At 40.6% G+C, this 12,903-nt stretch overlaps 1 protein-coding gene across 4 annotated transcripts in view; it reads right to left on the bottom strand.

Annotated features, from left to right (window-relative positions):
* Positions 1–12,903, bottom strand: part of LOC138273990 (uncharacterized) — a 294,057-nt gene that overhangs the window by 206,828 nt on the left and 74,326 nt on the right. For 3 of the 4 annotated variants that reach the window (XM_069218921.1, XM_069218922.1, XM_069218924.1), the window contains exon 3: positions 4,447–4,479. The exons of the other annotated variant lie outside the window; for it this stretch is intronic. In XM_069218921.1, coding sequence (XP_069075022.1) covers positions 4,447–4,479 — 33 coding nt within the window. The remainder of the gene's footprint in view (positions 1–4,446; positions 4,480–12,903) is intronic. 4 annotated transcript variants of the gene reach the window in all.

The following is a 12,903-nucleotide window of genomic DNA, read 5'->3' as shown; positions in this document are numbered from 1 at the left end:
GAACTCTGGGTTGACCCAAATATGGTGCAGCCTGTGTTGCTTGCCTTTATTGGTGTCGCAGGGTGTAGAGTGAATACTGAATTTTTTTGCCTATACATTTCTTTCAGTTGTTTATGGACAATGCATTTTTGGATGAGATTGTTGAGCAGACTCATTTGTATGCTGAACAGTATTTGAGGGACAATAGTGCCAGACTTAAGCCCCACTCTATAGCTAACCATTAGACTCCCACAAATCTGATGAGTTGAAGAAGTTAAGGAAGCTGTCACTGTCTTCATATTGGTCTACTAGTCCCTTGATGGCAACAGCTATATTTCCTGCAACCATGAGTCGTGATCGGTATTTGCTTCAGCTTCAGATGCTGCATTTTGTTGATAATGCTTCAGTGCTGCCATAAGGTCACCCTGATTGGGATCGTCTTTAAGATTCGGCCTGTCCTTGATCACTTTGTAGATCGATTTTCAGAGATCTATGTTCCAGGGAAAGAAATACCTGTGGATTAGTCTTTGGTCCTGTTCTAGAGCCATTTGGTTTTCAGGCAGTACATTCCTAACAAGAGGGCACGTTATGGAATTAAGATGTATATGCTGTCTGAGAGTAGTACTGGATAGGTCTATAATTTCAGTGAGTACACTGGTAGGGATTCTACTATTGCCCCACCCTGGTTGCCCATCTACCTTTAGAGTTAGTGTGAAAATTGTGTGAGAACTTGGTAGAGGACTCTTTAACAAAGGTCACCATTTATACAAAAATAACTTCTACACTGGTGTGCAATTGTTCAAGGTGGACACTCTTGCTTGTGACGCAATCGTCTCCAACTGTAAAGGTTAATCCTAAGAGCTTACATGTAAAAAGGTTCAGAAGGGACAGTGCAGTGCCTTGCGTAGTGATGAATTTCTAGCTGTTAAATCTGCAGGCAGGAGAGCTGGCCACATGCTGACAACCGTTCATGATAAACTTACTTCACGTGTGACTGTTTGCGGGCAGGTTGCTGAAGTGCGCAAATGTGTGCATATTAGACTACAATAAGCACATGGATGGTGTTGATAGAGCAGATCAGAGGTTGAAGCCTCACACTGATGTTCATAAGGCTTACAATTGGTATAAGAAGTTGGCTATCTATTTATTCCATTTAGCAACGTTCAATGCTTGTTGGATTCAAGGACTGTTCTCCAGATTCAAAGATGACATTTGTTCAGTTTCAGCAGTCTATGATTGACGGCATTGTTTTAGTGGAACAGGCAACTGTTCCTAGAGTTGTAGTGGTGGTGGATGTAGCTAGATTGATTCCTCCCACACCCAAAAAAACTTTCCCAGCTGGAGATATAGAGTCTGTGTCCAAAGAGGCGTGCAGAATGAGAGTTGTATGTACCACCCTAAGTGTCCTTCTAATCCTGGGCTATATGTGCCCACTTATTTCAAATTGTACAACTTGCAATGGAGTTATTGGGAGCAACCGTGAGAGTAAAAGTGACTGTCTGGTCTGTATTATTTTATACTTTTTGTTCCGATTTCACGGTTGGCATTAGTGTAATATACTTAGTTAGAGCTGCTGTGTTTGTAGGTATAGTTTTACATGTACTTCAAATTGTTTTGTGTTTACTTAATTTTTTTTTTTTTATAGTGGCATGCATAGACTGGTGCTCGGATGGCGGTGTGCATAGACTGGCGCTTGGCTGGTGGTTTATGTGTGAGCTGGCATTTGGCTGGTGGTGTGTGAGTAGTTACTTGCTGCTGGTCGCTACACACACTCCTAGCCAAACCCCAGTCTGTACACTCCTTCAGCTGTGTGATTGCCGTGTCAGTCATGTGGGTGTGTGAAAGTGATGGGCCCTTGAATGGCGCGGTCTGTTGAAGTGAGTGTTGTAATGTGCTGGGCCGGCGGCTGGTGGTGTGAATGGTCTTGTCTATGTCACGTATAAAAGGTGTGTGAATGGCCTGTAAAGAGGTTGGTGCCTTGCCCCTGCTTTACAGCTCGCCAGCTGTGAGTCATTGGCTCAATTTTTTGACCTTTCAAATATAAACACTGTATTTCATTTTTGTGAAATCTGTTGTCAATAAAATGTTACAATTTGAACATTTCACTCACCCTCGTGCCAAATTCAACCAGTATGTCTGTGTACTTGAGGAATACATGTTTGTGAAGTAATATTGGTCTTTTCTGTCTTTCTCTGCCAAGGTGTACATTGTCTCTAGGGAAAATCTACCAACTCTAGATATTTTCATAAACTAGACTCCCAGGGCAGTACAGGGTGGGGTGCCATTTGTGGATCCTGACAGATTTTCTTACCCACAATGCCCCACAAACCATACAAATTTGTCTAAAATCACACATTTTCTGTGTAGTTCTGTGCCATATTCTTCCAGAATCAGATGGAAACCACAAAATTCCTACCACCCAGCATTTCCCACTTGCCCCAATAAGAATGCTGCCCCACTTGTGTGGCTGGGTCTAGTTCCCACAACAGGAACTGATCAAACTAACACCAATGGAAGTCCTCACAAAGGGACCCTCCTTGACCTTGGTTTGATTTGTTCTGGTGCAGGCACTAGGCCCAGCCACACAAGCGAGGTAAGTACGTTTGTTGCTCCCATGGATTCTACAACTTACCATCACAGAAATGTGAGGAAATGTGTTTTTTGTTTGTCAAAGTTTGAGCTTTGCAAGTGATTCTGGGTAACTTAATGTGGTGAGAGCCACACAAATCAACCCACCCTGGATACCCCTAGGTGTCTAATTTTCATACATGTACAGGTTGGCTAGATTTCTCTAGGTGCCAGCTGAGCTAGGGTCCAAAATCTAGAGCTACCCATATTGGAAAAAGAGGGCCAGTTTTAGGTGGAAAAATGTGCTGCATCTATATTGCGTTTTGGGCTGTTTCCTGTCGCAGGCACCAGGTCTACCCACACAAGTGAGGTACCTTTTTTATAGGGAGACTTGTGGGAGCATAGAATAGTAGAATATTTGTAATTACCAATTGGATTTCGCTGCATTTGTGCTTTTCAAATCCAAGCCAGTGTTTAAGATAGATGACATTTTGAAAAATACCCTCCAAATCATACAGTAATACAGGTATCGACATATTCACAAATGTAGAAATAACCACTGCTCCTAAACTCTATATCATGTACCCATTTCGGAAATACCTAAGTTGTTTTGATACCCATTTTTCACGCTGCTTATTCCTACAAGAATTGGTTAATATTCTGTACTCAATAAAAACCTATTGGATGGTGCAGCTTGGTTGTTTCCTCTGGGTACCTTGGGTTCTCGGAGAACCTACAATCCCTATATATCCCTGCGACTAGAGGAGGCTAGCAGACATAACGGTATACTGCTTTTGTCAATCTGCCATCATGACAAAAAGTTAGATGAAAATGTTACAAATGCCCATTTTTTTCCGACTCATTTTCAATATTTATTTCAAAAGTTATTTTCATGGGGAAAACCTTGAGGGGTCTACATATAGGACCCCTTGCTGAATTTGGAATTTGTTCTATTTTTCTTTAGAAGTATAGAGATTTTCTAAATCCCCCATGGGTTTCACACAGGTTTCCACCACAAACTGGAAGTAGGTTGAAAGCACATAACTAGGGAAAATAGGCTACCTCTTAGAAAAATGCCAAAACTGTGGTACAAAATTAAGCTTTTTTGGATTCAGCTCTGCATATTCCTGGAAGCTTGGAAGATGGGGACTTTGGTACAGTAAACCGTTCAGGGATGCCATTTTTAGGAAAAAAAACAGCCACTTTTATCCTATTATTTTCAAAAAACTAAAAATGTTGCTATATTTTGCATATTTTCTAGGTTCCCTCAGGGGGAATCCATAAAGCCCGGATATCTTTAGGATTCCCAGGATTTTGGGGAAAAAAGGATATAAATTTGGTATGGATACCTTATCTAGAAAAAGAGTTATGGAGCCCTGAGAGCAAACTACCCCAAATTGCCAAAAAATGGCTCAGCACTAATGGGGAAAAAGCCTAGCAGCGAAGGGTTAATGGAGATCTGATGTTGTGGTTAGGTTGTTGGCAATGGAATCATTGTCACTGGTTCCACTGTTTTGTTAACTGTTGACAACTGATTCAAATAATAAAGGTACATTCTGTGCTTGCTTGATTTATGGATTCTTAAGAATACCACCAGGTACCACTGTTATTCTCTAGATTACCCCGATTCGAGGTGGTTAGCGGGCAACTTGTATCGTAAATTTATTAAGGCTCTGGAATCAAGCAACAAGGTTTCCAGTCCAGTATTTTTTACTTCAGATGTATTTTCCTGTACCTAAGTTCACCAATGAACCAAATTTAGAAAATTCGAAACATATTGGTCACAGTATTACCTCTTGTATAAAACATATCATTCTACTTATCTGATCGTCACAGAACATTTATAATCTGTCGGAAGAGCACAGAAAGTTGCAGTCCTCCAATGGTGTATGTACTTACAAACTTAACCACAATTCTCCCCCAAAGGATGCCCTAGAAGTAAAAAAAAGAAAATAAAATTAAGAAAATATTCCATTCTGACCTGATCTCAGTTAAATTGGTAGGCATCCCAGGCTCTTTCGTCTAACTCTCAGGATCTACTATCTTGTCTCGGAGTCTCTTGATTACCTTCATATTGCCTCATGGCCTGTCTTTCCAGTCTCAGGATCTACTATCATATCTCAGTGCTTGTCCTCTTTTAGCATTGGTTTTAACTATCTTCTCTCTGGTTCTGATTAATAGTAATCACTCTCTATCTTATGTCAGGGTGTATCCCATATTCACTACAAAATGTCAGATTCTAATTTACATGGATTCACTATTCTAAATCAAAAAACGTATACTTTGAGGTACACAATGTATTATTTCTTTATCAGATGTTTTCTTTCGCTCTCAGGATTCATTATTGTACCATCGTTTCTGTCTTCTCTATGCCTCACAATTCACAATCTTACTTCAGGATCTAGACTCTTTTTGACTCAAGATTCACTCTATGGTCTGAGGGTCAGTCTCCTTTGAGTTTTAGGATTCCCTGCCTTACTTCATGCATTGTAGTCTGCCTTCTTTGAGTACCTTATCCTTGGAGCTAACCTCTTTCAGTTACAGTCTTAAATATCTTATATCATGATCTGTCCTCTGAGTCTCAGGACACAAAACAATACCTCAATACCTCAGTTCCTTGTGTATTTTAGTTTTCAGACTCCAATATTATCTCAATATATATTTCAGTACCTATGTCCTTGGCATTGTGCTGAAAGTTAGAAAGAGCTGATTCACAAAGAGTTTTAGCATGAGTGTGGGTGTTAATGCAGGTGATTCAGGAGTAAGTCACATCAGCACTGGAAGGAAGCTAAACATAAAGTAACTTAAAAGCTTTGTAAATCCATGTTAACAAAAGTGGACAAGGTTAAATAGTGCACACTATATAAGGAACTACAAATGACTATAAAAATGAATAAAATAAACAGCTTCAATACAAATAAGTGATTTTTATGAGGGACATCAAAATAATTGATGACAGCAATTAAAGTGCAGAGGGATAGTGTATTCCACTGTGTGTGCATGTGTGTCGTACAGGGACAGAACGTAGCGGTGTGCGGGGGGATCAGAATGTGACTGAGTGTCATTCCAGGTCATGACCCTTACAGGATGTTGTTCTTTGTGCATATGTTTTAGTGTGGTGAGATCTGTGTGGGTTTCCCTTTCTCTTTCTGTCCTACACTAATAGGACCTAAGTATAACATACAGGGCCGGAACAATTCCTGTTTTTAGAGAGACTGGGACCTCAGACTTTATCAAATAGTGGAGGTTTTCCCAATATAGATAAAATTGTTTGGGCACCCTCTAGAGCCAGTAAAAAACATAGGTCCAGCCAAGAAAATGACTTTCCTTCTATCTAGCTTGAGTTGATCAAAGGCCATTGCTAGTTTCTAAAGATAAAGTCCAGGATTTTCAAGAGACAACTGCCATTTGGCCTGTTAGAAAGAAAATTCACTATTCACCAATTACAAGTCCTGATGGGTTGCTTGAATTTAGCTGTTCACATAGTGCACATCGACACGGCCTTTGACCACTCAACTGTTCAAGCAATGTTGAGACTCAAAGAAAAACATCACAAGACCTGCTTGTGACCAGGGATTAAGTCTGATCTAGAGATGTGAGATGAGTCCATACAGTTCTCCGACAGGACAGTTGTTTGGCTGTCACCTCCTAATGGTCATGTCTTAATTCAATCAGAGAGATTAATTTATTCTCTGATCTAGCAGCAGGTGTATATGCAGAAGTGGCCTCAGTGGTTTGGTGTGAACTGTCACTTTTCTTGAGATGGTACTAATTGTAGTTTATGTTTTACTGAATTGGCCAATAAGCAGAAAGCAGCTTTCGCTCGGGTTTTGTGATTTCTAAAGAAGTTAAGACTTTTTTTTTTTTAAAGGAACTATGCCATTCAGGACTAACCAAGTATTGATTCCAAAGAATGATGCCACATATGCTTTGTCTCATGGTAAGATGCAGAAATTCTGTAGACTACATTAAGCCACAGTCAAGATAACAGATTTAGATGGATCTACAGAAGTATATTGTTCTGTTTTACCAGTTTTTATAGTGTTCTTGGTAGCCCTAAAATTATGAGGGCTTATTAGTTTTATTTGATAAATTTGTAGATGTTTGCAGGGCAAAATACCTTATAGACATGTTATAATTGATGGTGCTAGCGGCATTCGTAGAGAAATCAAAAGTATTTATCCTTGCAGATCTATCAAGACCCAGTAGATGGCTTAGTGCTATCAAAATAACAGGCTGTGAAGGAGATTTGCAGTTTAATGGTATCCAATTAGTATATGACTAAATTAATTAGATTTCCCTGATCAAACACCAACCAAAGCGACAATAGGGCCATAGTTTGTCTGGAGATGGCTAAAGAGCTACCCACTTACCCATAAGCACACTTCCTGACTAGGCAATAAATACAGCGTGTGCTCCTAATTCACAAACATAACAGAGTTGTCCAAAAATCATCCCACTGAGGCATACGAGGCAATCTTTTCATCATTAGGTTTTGATATTAAACTTATCAACTCACTTGTTTAGGACTGGTGCAGTACCTTCAGCAGATCTCTTAGGTCTGGGTGCAAGTCAGGTGAAGAAAGCCAAACAATGCAAATCTGACAGCTTCATGAATTCTGTATGCCCACATTTTGTTTGAAACTGTGTGACTCAGTGGATTGATACATGCATTTATTTCCATTTTAGTTCACTTCGTGTGCACTCGCCATGTAAAATGTGGGGCACTACTTTGTCAAGAAGGTGGTCCTTAGAATCAAGTATCAAGTTGTAATACATCAATAGCTAGTGCAATTAATTTCTTTTTGATGGGTCTAGGGGCTTCTGGACCTCTTACTTGCAGTCGATAATTCTTGATGCACTAAAGTGCTACATGAGCCCCCTCACTGGACGTACTGATTTTTCTCACGTTTTTGGACATTAATTTGTTGTAATGCAAAACCTCTTCTTTAGGCCACCATAACATGGGCTCAAATGATCACTAGAAGGGACTGGGATGAGGATGTCAAGATCCGTGAAATAAACAAGTCAGCTCAGCAACTGAACCTTGAGACATCTGCGGTGGCAGGATAAAGTAGGCACTTACAGAGCATACTGCCAGTCTCATAACAAGTGTTTTGTCTCTATGCTGTCCTCTCCTAGCAGGGAACAAAGGTTTTCCTGGAAGCTTTGCTTTATTTTCATTCAAAACAGGGCTGAGGGGTCCATAGGGACACTACCCTCTGGCTGTAGTGGTCACTGTTTATCATCTAACCTTTGAGCAAGTGTCTCTTCATTATCACAAAAATTATACATTTCCTGACAAGACCTTTTTGTAACATTTGGTCCTGGGATGCAGATTGGTATCTTGTGCTAAGGGCGCTAGACTTCCATCCAGGCACTGGTGCACTTGGCCCTTGCCAACAATCTCAGTAAAAGCGGGTCTCGGATAGAGGATGTAAGATTTGATGGCCCAGGAGCATTGCTCATTGATTAAAAGTGGCACCTTGATTAAAAAGCTTTCATTGAGATGGAAGACTTTAATTCATTTTTGTTCAAAATTGTGTCATGTTGGCACAGAATGGAATGGACACCAATTCATCCTAATAGTATATTTGATTTGGTGTTCTGTGATAAATACAGCCATTTTATTTCCTTTCAAAAGAACTGTCATCATGCAGTTCTTATTTCGGGATGCAGTAATGTCAATACACTGCACCTCTGTAGCCTACGGCTTGGACCCATGCCAAACCCCACATCCTCACAACCTACTGTGCCAGCTGTTCACTAGGACAGTGGAACAGCCCTCTGGAGGTAAACTCAGCAGCCCAGCCAATTTACTGGCCCCAATTTGTTTTAAAAAACATCTGTCCCTCCTTAGGGCGGTTTTGTTACCCCCTTGGCTATCGCCCCTGTTACATGGCTAATTACACTTTTGCCGATATGTTTAACTGCGAGCGAACAACTTTTTCCTTTTGTATCTCTTCACACTGATGCTCATGGCGGCCGTCGGCTCACTTATGTGAAACTGTATTACTTCAATTTTTTTTTATTAGTTGTTTACTGATCATGTCTTTGGTGTTGCACTTATTTCTCTTTTATGCCCTTTCTTCCTCTCACAACAGCCTCGGTTTCAAGGACCCGGGCCCATCAGCCTGTGCTTTTGGAATATTTCATTCTGAGCAGCTCATGTTTTTTTTTTTCACTACGGGGGTACTACAGTACTGCTTAAAAATGGCGCACAGACCAAAATCATCCCCGGCTATCAGGAGCCAAGGGGCTGAGCCAGCCCCTGGTTTCAATCGCTTTCAGAAACACCTCCGAAGGGGAAAAAAGCTTTAACAAAAACAATCCCCATCTGTCCTTCCAATTAAGTTTCCGCTGCTTACCAGCAGCCTGTGAACATCGTCTTTTGTGTGAGCTTGTAACATTAGTTGTTAGTTCTTATCTGCCCAGTTCATGTTCCTTGCAGCAGGCACATTAACCTTCTACACTACCTAATAATTAGTCCAAACTTCCACTAGAGAAAAGTACTTTCTCTCTCCAGAAGTAACATTAATCACCAGAGTTATTTTAACTTTTGAAGACTGAGAATGCAGTCCTGCCTACAACACATTCTTTGCAGCAGCCACATTAACCCTCTGCACTGCCTTATAATAATTCCAAGCTTCATCTCTTGCTTACAGCGCAGCATTTAGTATGAACAAAAGAGACACTTGGGAAAGTTATAACAAAACCAAAAAGAAAAGGCAATACAAACAACGGAAAATAAGCTTCTTTGCAATTTCAAATTAGCCTGCTTTAGTATTCAGTACTCGTAAAAATATATGCAGTAGTTATTAGCGTGCGGTGTAAAGTGACAGATGAACCTAGAAAAAACATACTTTTCGTGTATGCCAACAAGGCAATTGTGGGTCTCGTAAGAGAAAAAAATATACATCATGGCTTCGCTATCAAGGAAAAAAAAAAACAGCCTTCTGTGTAGAGAAACTGCTGCATCTAAAGAAAGCACACTTATTATGTTTGCAGTGCTTAATTTGAGCTGGTGTGTTCCAATGCAGGGAAAAAACAAATTTTGTTAAAGGGCCATCAGTTATTTTTCTGCCTCACTGATTTACTGTGGGCAAAATAAAGAATTATTTATTAGAAATGCAAACTCTAACATGTGAAAATGCCTTCCGTTCCTAACTATAAACAAGCTCCAAGGCTGGAAGTTTAAACAGCAGGATGTTATCATGTTGTAGAAAACATTTTGAACACAAGGACATGAATCACTCTTTACTTGTAAAGACTGTGAAATACAGAAAATTTAAGTAAAAAAAGACTGAGGTGGAGATGAAAGTTTAAAGTGAAAAACAAAAACACAGAGCAGAAACATTTGCATGTATTCGTGAAAGGAAAGCATCACCCAGATGAGAGTGTAAATGACTGGCAGGCTTGCTCTGTAGACAGCAGAGATATCATCAGATGCTATAAAACTTTGTGGAGTGAATCACACCTAAACAGTGTAAATTGCAGCCAAACACCATATGGGACACACCGGTAAAACAACATGTAAACAGAAATATTAAAAGACAATTGTATTAATATGCATGCATTAGCTTTTGAAAAATATTTATTTTCCGTGTGGCCAATGTGTTCCATGGTTCGACTATAGTTTTTAAGTGGAAATTGTGTATTTTGTAACCGCATATTTGCCTTTAGTAAACACAATATTAGTGTGCTTTAATTAAGCTTTGCTCAATTAGATGCTGCTAAATAGCAACATTTTCATTTTTTTGCTGCAGCTAAAGGAAGAAGTTACATGGAAGTGCTTTAGTTTTATGCATGGTCACTGGAATTATATGGCAGCAAAAGACGAAATTATGAGGCAGGGTTGACCAATTTATGTGGCAAGAAAAGTGCAGTTATGAATTTACAATGCCAGTAGCTCTAACACAAGAAAATGTGAGACATTTTGCATTACAAATGCTTGTTTACTCTTCTGTTTTCTTCTTGCTTCTCTTCTGGTTCCTCCGTAATATTTCCCATTTCCCTCTTAAGTGGTTTCAGGCTGCCTTATTGTGGCATAAAGCACTATGTAAGACACCAACATAACACATGTTTTTCCTCCAGTAGAAAAAGTGAAAACTCCAAGGGGCATATTTACCACTGTTTCACGCAAAGTAATGCAGTTGCTGAACTGCATTGGTGAAACGGAGAGGACAGAAATGCAACATATTTACAAAGATATGGAGCATTTCCGCTCTTTCCTTGCACTGCTGCAGTGTGTGCTGCTAAGCACCAATGCAAGTATCCTTGCACTACAGCACATGGATGCCTGTGTTACAAGGTGAATGTTTTTTGCAATAAAGGACATACATCTTCCTGCTCAGAACAATCCTTAGAGACATTTTCCTCTTTCTATTTGTGCTCTTCTGATCTCCCCTTTCAGTGGTATAAGCTGCCTTATTGTGGCTTTATGCACTATGTACAACACAAACATAGCAAAACATGTGATTCCTACAGTAGAAAAAGCGAAAACTTAAAGGGGCAGATTTACCAGTTTTTCACTCAAAGCATGCTGCGCTGCATTGAGTGAAAGGGAGAGGACAGAAATGCTATATATTTACAAACATAAGGAGCATTTCTGCTCTTTCTTACACTGACGTAGTGTGTGCTGCCTAGCACCAATGCAGACAACCTTGCACCATAGTACAAGGGTGTCTGTGATACAGCTGGGCATTGTTTTTGTGCAGAAAGAGACACATACCTATACAAAAACTCAAGGTAGTGCTATGCACTGTTTGGCATTGCTTTGTATTTATTATACCAAGCAAACCACACAAAGTGGCTTTAAGTAGCTTACTTAAGCCAAAAAGGATTCTGCATCAGGACTGGGCTACAAAACTGATGCATCCTTGAGGCAAATTTACAGTAAATAAGCCCCCTAGAGTCACAGAGCAACAGAGTGCACAGTGAGAAAATCAGTAATATGATTTGAGAGCCACTTTAGGTTGATGAGGATCAGAATTCCATCTCAACAATATCAGGTGTACCTGACTCCGTCCAGTCAAACTCAGGATTCAATGTTTAATGCAACTGTCTATTCTGACTGCAGGAAATGAACAAGTAGTTTGTCTGAATGAGTGATACAGTTCTGTACATTTTATTTATATAACAAGGTCCTTCAACAATTATATTAGTGTTAGACCTGACAGCCTTGGGGTGGTCTTCTCCCCAACTGTTTGTCAGATCAGAACTCTGTGAACTTTACCAGTGCTAGCCAGTGCTAAAGCACTTGTGCTCCCTTTACTAAACATTAGCTTATCTCCAACTGGCATAGTAAAGTGGTACTACATGTACCCAGGGCCTCTAAATTAAATGCTACTAGTGGGCCTGCAGCACTGAATGTACCACCCACTTAACTAGTCCTTTAACCATGTTTTATGCCTGCCATTGCAGATCCTGTATGTGTAGTTTACCCTGCCATGTCAACCTGGCAAAATAACCCTTTTGCCAGGCCCAAACCCAGGAGCGGCCCCTCCGCTATGGCAGAGGAGCGTCGCACCCTCACCAGCAGCAGCAGCTGCAAAACTTTATAGTAAAAACACAATAAACTCTGTTTATTATGTTTTTACTATAACAGGGGTGGGGCCACGGTGGGGGCATGCACAGCACTCCCCCTCAGTGCACATGTATGTTTGAACGGCCGTCTCGGGCTGGCCAAACATACATGCGCCCCAGGCTCTCTCCAACCCGGCACTGTATTGCTGGATGGGAGAGAGCAGCCAAAGGCTCCCATTCTGCCTTGGAGCACCCTGGCTGGGTGCTCCATCCAATCCTACTGCTGCTTCCATGCTGCCGGCAGCATAAAAGCAGCAGCAGGATTGAACGCAGGGCAGGCTGGGAGCCCTTATTTGTTTTATATTTTTTGGGGGGCCCTTCCCCCACTCCCATAAGCTGCGCTATCCAGCTGCGCCTACCCAAACCTTTCCTTTTTGTACATGTAAGACACGCCTACGGTAGGCCCTGGACAACCCAGAGGGCAGGGTGCAATGTATTTAAAAGGCAGGACCTGTACTTTTAAGTTTTGCACGCCCTGGTAGTGAAAAACTCCCAAAGTTGTTTTTCTCTACTGCAAGGCCTACCTAACCCATAGGATAACATTGGGATTACCTTGTTACATCTTAAGTGTAATTCACAATATGGAAGCGATAAACTTTTTGAGTTTGGTGTCTCTGGAATCACAATTTAAAATCACAACTTATGGCGAAGTCAGATTTTAAACTGCAAATTTGAAAATGCCACTTTTAGAAAGCTGGCTATTTCTTACTTTAGCCATTTGGTGCCTGCTGCCTGTCTATGATTACTTATCTAGAGTGGGAGACAGCTGGG

This window comes from Pleurodeles waltl, unplaced genomic scaffold (assembly GCF_031143425.1).
Source record: "Pleurodeles waltl isolate 20211129_DDA unplaced genomic scaffold, aPleWal1.hap1.20221129 scaffold_130, whole genome shotgun sequence".
Lineage (NCBI taxonomy): Eukaryota > Metazoa > Chordata > Amphibia > Caudata > Salamandridae > Pleurodeles > Pleurodeles waltl.
This window is presented reverse-complemented; position numbering and strand designations above follow the sequence as displayed.